This window comes from Nothobranchius furzeri, chromosome 11 (genome assembly GCF_043380555.1).
Source record: "Nothobranchius furzeri strain GRZ-AD chromosome 11, NfurGRZ-RIMD1, whole genome shotgun sequence".
In the NCBI taxonomy this organism is placed as follows: domain Eukaryota; kingdom Metazoa; phylum Chordata; class Actinopteri; order Cyprinodontiformes; family Nothobranchiidae; genus Nothobranchius; species Nothobranchius furzeri.
The window spans coordinates 68,364,550-68,371,493 of NC_091751.1; the positions used below are offsets into that span (position 1 = coordinate 68,364,550).

The window sequence follows — 6,944 nt, forward strand, 5'->3', positions numbered from 1 at the left end:
GCATTTTTGTGGCAAACGTCAACCTCTCATTAACAGCATCACCTCCACCACCATCATCATTGCAACAATAGAAATACTGTTGGATTGCACTTTCTTCAAGCTTTCATCTTGTGACATGATCATAGAAAATATATATATAGAATACAAAAAGCTTATACTTCTTTGAGTAACAGAATATAACATACAGTACTTCAGATTATGTTTTGATCAGCACATCAGCAGGTGTACACGAATCACCCTACCCTTGCCAAAATGCAGTTACCACACTAAACAGGGACGTCGTTTTGCTCACTATCAAGTGCTTTGGTCAACGGGTATAACATTGAGTATGCGTCCACTATGGTTTTCTACAGTATGTCGATGCTACATAATTATCCACTGTGTATGAACGTCTCTTATAGAGGGGCAAACGGCTGAGAAGCACCACAACGTCAACATATTCACACGTGGCGCCGCGCCCCAAAATGTTTCGACCCACCAACCGCACACGAACCCGGCAAAAGCACCGCGGGCTGTCCTCCCCTCGCAAATGCACTTTGTAGTAGCGTTCCAATATAGAGAGCACATCAGTCAAGTTGGAAAACTGAATCACTTTTCACTCGAGTAAATGGATAACTCCAGGAAGGTGCAGCACCTGATGCCAGAGAACAAAACTCAGGTCTACCGGAGAAAAACTCCGTTGAACAAACAGCAACAAACGCAGAGTAAAAAAAAAAAGTCTGAAGCAGTCAGGCTGACATTCAAGTTCCGGTCCCACTTCAACGGGCGAGATCCCATTCCCCAAATCCGATGGAATCACTGTAGTGCAAATCTTTACACCATGCACCTTTAACGCAGCTCTCCCCTCAGGAAACAGTCTCACATCTCCGGAGCGGCGGGTGGGAGACCCGGCGTGTGTTTGGGAGTCTGTAACAGTTTGTGTTCTTCGGCCTGTTGAGGGGAAGCGGCCGTGGCTTTGGCGTGGACGGGCTGCGACAGCCGAACATCAAGGGCGTCGTTGTGTTGAGCTAAAGAGTGCAGGCGATAGTGCAGGACGAGGTCTTTCAGCGAGCAATGAGCGTCGTAGGGCTCGGCGAAACCGTATCCATGTGGCGTGCTGTAGATCATGCAGTGCTTCACCTCCTCGTTCACGCTGTAAGAGAAGGTAAACGTCAGTACGCGTCGGCCAGTCGCACCACAGCAGAGGGAACTGCTGCTGCAGCACACTCACACGACGGAGCAGGCGTAGCACCCCTGCTTGCTGCTCTCGCGGATCAGGAACGTTCCGGGAGCTTTACCCTGGAGCGTCTCCTCGGCCTGCGTCCGACTCAGCTCCCCGACAAACCAGCTGGTCTCATCCTGGTGTGGCAGATTCTTCTCATCTCCCTTCAACACGTACGTGCTGGAAGAACAAAGCGGTGGTAAAAGCTCTGGTTTGACACTTTCCCACTCAGACCCAATGAGATTTGATCAGAACTCACTCGTCCAGACTGTCGCTCTGAACCCCGAGCCAGTCGTTGATGCGTTTCTGCCGTACGCCTTTGCGATTCAGCCAGCTGCAGGGAGACGCAGGTCAGAATCTAATCAAATCTGTTCCACAATAATTACACAACTCAGGCTTTAAGTTTCTGGAGAATTGGTTTTACTTGAGGTACTGGTCTCTAATGTTTCGTAGCTGGATGAGGTCTGGCCGCAGGCTGTTCATCCTCCTGTCGGTCTCCCTGTAGTCCTCCACTTGTGTCCTCAAGTCATCTTCCAGGTGGATTTTACTGTCATAGATCTCCCCAAGACGGCACTTCAGCTTCTCGTAATTTATCAAAAAGCTATCAGGGAAAAGTAAAAGTAACAGATCTGAGTGAGAAGAAGGTAAACCAGATGAAATTACGAGAAGGTGTCACTTAAGTACCTCTCCAGATCACTGTCAGCCTCCTCTGAAAGGCCGTTCCTCTCAAACTCCTCTCCATAGCGCTCCTGCTCACGACACTGCTCCTCAAAGATCAGCATGGTCTCATTAAAAGCTTCGATCGCCGTGCGCTTCATCTGGATCTCCTAGACCGCGGAGGAGGAAAGGTCATGTTAGAACCATGCCCGAGTCCAAGTTTGGCGTGTTAAAAAAACAAAAGCAAGGTGGTAAATAAACGTGCATTTGTAACCTGTGAGGTCTTTGTGAAGGTTTCGTAAAGACGGTCAAACTCCTTGGTTTTCTCCTGGTACTGAGCGTGGACCTCCTTCAGCTTTCTTCCAGTGACGTCAACGCTGTCCATCTTCACCTGAAACAAACCAGTCACCCACTCAGAAACCTGCCGTTTCTCCTCCTCACAAATCAGAGCCAGGCTGAAGCGGTGGCAACACGGCTCACTCACCTGCTGGAAGCGGGACACGGGGTGTGTGAGCATCACATCCAGCATGGCGTTATACTCCACAAGCGAATGTCGCTGATAGTACCAGATGAGCTCCACCACTGAGGTGAAGGTCAGGGGGTCTGAAAAGCCATACTTCCCATCGCAGTGGTAAATCTTGATTAGTTTGTTGTGTCCGTCTTTCCTAAAACAACAAAAAGGTTTGGTTAAATTACGAGACAAGCCGAGATGGCGAGCATTATCCTTCACGTTTTTAATAAAACGTACCTTAAGGTCAGCGTGAAGTCTCCCTGCAGCTTTGTGGAAGCGTCACGCACCAGAAATGAGCCGTCAGGAGTGTCTCGAAGCTTCTCGTTCACCTCGTCCCTGTGGGGGTGGGGGCAACATTTAACAGCTTTAACAATACGCAACCTCCAACAAATCTACACAACAGTTGCTAAATTACTCTAAATTTACCTTGTTATGTCGCCCCAGTACCATTCGGCGTCCTGTAGCGAACACGCAGGCAGAGAAAGGCCGTTGTTGCTCATGACGGCCACGGCTGGCTTTTCTGACCTGGGAGGGAGAGCTATAAACACAAAGTAGAGAAATTTAATTCATGTTTTTTTCTTCAGAAAAATAAAGAAACTAATTTGAATATAATGACCCTCCCACGGTCATTAAAGGGACTTTACGGAGTTTTGAAGTTTTTTGCTCGCGATTGCCCCCTCGGGCCAAAAGCGTAACGGCAGCTTCAATAGTATGCTTGTGCACGAGGCGCGCATGCTGTACGTGCACACTCCTTAACGAAAATAACAGCTGAGACAGTCCTGTGTGTGTGTGTGTGTGTGGCCCGGAGGACAGAGGACAGGAGAACGTGCAGCTAATTAATTAAATAATTTGGTTCTGTAGCTTTCTCTTCAGCACAGCCGACAAAGGTTTATGATGGGTCAGTCCTCCTGCATGCTCAGATCATTCCCTTCCCTTGCTTGAAAAATTGTTCCAAAATGAAAGTTGAACCCACATCTTTTTTATCTGTGAATTCAATGCCGTTCGGCGAGTCTCAAATAAAAATTTGGGCATCTTACTGTAAAAAAATATACCATTAATGTAAAAAAGAAACTCTAAATAAACTATGTTCACACCCAGAATCAAACCCAGGTCTTCTGCATGAGAGTCCGATGTCTTACTAGGTGAGCTAAAGCACCTGTGACGTTTTTTGTATCTGTAACATTTATGTCCTTGATTACAGCTGAAACAACGTTCAAAGAACGGTTCGGAGTGAAAATGGCTATTTTGTTGCTAATTTGCAGGAAATATCTAGAAGAAAGTTCTACAGAAAGTAGCTAAGGGTCCTCAGAAATGTAGCTAGCTTTGTCACTAGGCGTTAGGAACAGCGACAAAGTGGCACTGCCTCTCTCTCTGCTGCTAAAGCTACTGATAGCAAATGCTACGGGCGATGCCTGAGCGTGAACGCGCATGAAGCAGCCTGCTCGACCCGAGCATCTCTCTTTTTCTGTGATTTTACAGAAAAACAGGCAATCACAGTAAAAATGCCAGGGCTCATTCTACAGGACCAGGGCATTGCAGGAGAATGTATGAAGAAGACATTTATTAGTTCTATACATGTTTTGGCTGTCACACTTCCATAATGCCCCTTTAACACACACACACACACACACACACACACACACACACACACACACACACACACACACACACACACACACACACACACACACACACACACACACACACGTGTCATAGCATGACTGAACTTGTAAGGATCTGCGGACAAGCCCAGACTTGTTTCCAGATCATTAGGAGGTTCTGCGTTTTTACTCCTAAGGCACATCACTGACCATATGGGATGTTTTTAATCACTGAAACTCAGAATAAAATCCATTTTGGGGGGGTTTCAATTTTCTGCAGCTTTTGCAAAAGCCACTTCTGCACCGCTTCCCTTCTGCTGTTCTCGGTTGCATGTCAGGTATTTCATTTGGCTCTAAATTATACTTTGAATTTCTTGAACCTCCTTTTTATTCACATCAAGCTTGTATATTAAGGTTTTCCATCAGCCTTAAAGTGGGACGGGAAAGACGAAAAAAATTGGCTCTGGACTATCCTAGAAGAAAAAAAGAGGGCAAACCGCATCAAGAGGAGGTGAAGGGCGATATATTTCACGGCAGGACAAAAGTGCCTTTCATGGGGCAGTTAGGGGAGAATACAAGAGCACCCTCAGAGCCATGAAAATGCGACCGTCTCCAACCATCCGCTTTCCTCGTTTTACTGACCCTAAAACAAACAAAAGGCAGGTGCAGCAGCAAAAATTAAACCCTCTGCATCCTCAGCTATTTCAGTCTTCTACCAAAACACCTCAGCAGCTCCGAAGGCTGGCGCAGAAAGGAAAAGTGAAATATAAAGAACCCCACACTCGGAGACCGTCTGTGGATCAGCTCTCCTCCAGGGTCCAACTGAGAGGAACAATAAGGGCTCATGAGTATGACACATGGCTGAATGTGTGCGTTTCTGTTCAACCACCAGCAGATTAGTTTTCTCGGTAATGATTAGGCGCTGAAGCAGGTTGTTGTGACAGCGCAATAACGCAGATAGAGAGAGACAACCGAGCCGTCTCCTCGCCTGTAGCCCGCTTTAGGAGCTGGCTGGCGGACACATTAAGCACGGCCCCGGCTGCAGAGGAGAACAAAGCGCTCGGTTCACACGGCGCTCATTAACCCCTCAACCAGCCTCTCTGTCCCCGTCTCCCTTCACCTCATCTCCTGTGCGGACATGCCAAAAGGCCGCAGCCCTCCCGTTCAACTTTGTCACGGCCAACATGCCAGCCTGCGCTGCAGCTGGGACAAAAGAAAAAGGAGGCGAGCCACTGCGCCCGATCCTCCGAGAGGTATTACGTAATCGGCAAGCGAATAGCGCCCTGCAAGCCTGGGCAACGCCGCTGGGGGAGCACAGCACCCGGGAGCCGGTCGTAAAAACGGTCTTCAGCCGCCTGCGTGAACGGCTTTTATCGTAAATTTAGAACAGACATCTCGCTATATGGCGTTAGCATTAACGGAGAAAGTCCGGGGTGAAAAGAAAGCCGTTTTCCAACCTCCGCAGACAGACAATGGCTGCCTTTAGTTTAACCCTAACTTACCTGGAGGTGCTTGGTCCATTTCGATGTAGAATAAACCTTCGGGAGGATAAACCATTCCTGTTTTACAGTAGTAGTCCTTTTTGCAGCAGCTGTCTTTGTTTTAAAATGTTAGCTGTTTTTCGGAGCTAGCTAATTTAGGCTGCTTCTTCCCGCGGTGCAGTCGGAGACGTCCAGCAGAGGTTTTGGAGGAACAAAAACCGTTTTGATTCCGAGTGTGTAAACATTCCCGAGTCCAGGTGTGATGTCTCACCATTAACCTGTCCGACTAAAGGTTTTGTCTTCACCCCACCACCTAATCTCAGCGTCGCCTCCTCCTCTTCACTTCACTTCACCTCGGAAGTGGAGCGACTTTAAAAGGAGGCTCGCGACGTCGTCATGGCGCCGACCAACCAGCTCGGAGGGCGAAGTGGGAGACTCGGTTTCAGCGTCAGATTTCTGTCCTCTTAAAACAAAATAACTGCACTTTATATGGAACAAACATGATCAAGAATAGCATATATACACATTTAAATGATCACATTTCATATATGAAAAGTTATAGTTACGGGTATTTATAGTTTTGTGTTGGAATGATCCCTATTTCATAATGGTACATTCCAGACCTTTTCATTCAGTTGGCCCTCAGTTTAGCCGTAACAGCTGAAAAAATCCTTACAGGACATGAATGGAAAAGGGAAAACCAGCAGGAATCATGACATGGAAATAATGGACCCATGAGAAAATGCCTTTTTTTTAGATAACTGGGACGAAACCGTTTTACTGCTGAGTAATTAGATTGTAATTAAAACTGCATGGAGCTACAGGTTTGATCTGTATATTATGCCCTTTGTTTAAGAGGCAAAGGACTAGCCATGTCTGAGTATTATACTCTTGTTAGGCTTGTCGAACACGTTCAGCAGCAAAAGAAAGAAAATGCGTGGCCTCTCTTGACTGTTGATGCTCATAATTACTGCTCTGTGCGCTGGATATGAGGTCATCCTCTTGAAATGATAGCAGGTGTGTTAAACCTCAGAGATGGACTGAGAGAACTGATTATTTGGTGACGAGACGTGTTGGACTGTCTTGCTTCATCTGCAAAAAAAAAAAGACCATTTACTGTCCCGTTTCTGGTAAATGAATACATGCATTGTGGGTTTTGCTCACGACACAGAATGACATTATGCTGTAAATTTAAACAGCCGAGGCCTCTTCCCCCAGCTGACATCTGTGGCTGCATAGAGAGCAAAACAAGGCCCTCTTGGTCAGAGGTCCATCTCTGCTGGTGGCCATGGCGTTTATGACCTTATCCCTTTTGACCCCGACCCTGAAAGCTGTGAGAGGTGGCTGCCTACAGCATTCCTTTCATCTTTCTCCCCCTTCAGTGTCCAGTCAGAGTCCAGAAACTGTTTTAAACTCGAATGACAGGCAAGCTCAGGGATGCCTCTCCCACCTGTGGCCGATTTGGACGGACCGTTAGTTTAAAAGTGAAACAA

At 47.1% G+C, this 6,944-nt stretch overlaps 1 protein-coding gene across 1 annotated transcript; it reads right to left on the minus strand.

The window, feature by feature from the left end:
* Nucleotides 1-631: 631 nt before the first annotated feature.
* Nucleotides 632-5,753, minus strand: LOC107384414 (phosphatidylinositol 3-kinase regulatory subunit gamma). The gene is made up of 10 exons (XM_015957682.3): nt 5,473-5,753; nt 2,796-2,907; nt 2,607-2,705; nt 2,343-2,523; nt 2,133-2,249; nt 1,886-2,028; nt 1,626-1,802; nt 1,461-1,535; nt 1,211-1,381; nt 632-1,132 (listed from the first exon to the last, which is right to left on the minus strand). Exons 1-10 carry the CDS (start codon nt 5,525-5,527, stop codon nt 859-861), a joined length of 1,404 nt encoding a protein of 467 aa, XP_015813168.1. The 5' UTR covers nt 5,528-5,753; the 3' UTR covers nt 632-858.
* Between the last annotated feature and the right edge of the window lie 1,191 nt (nt 5,754-6,944).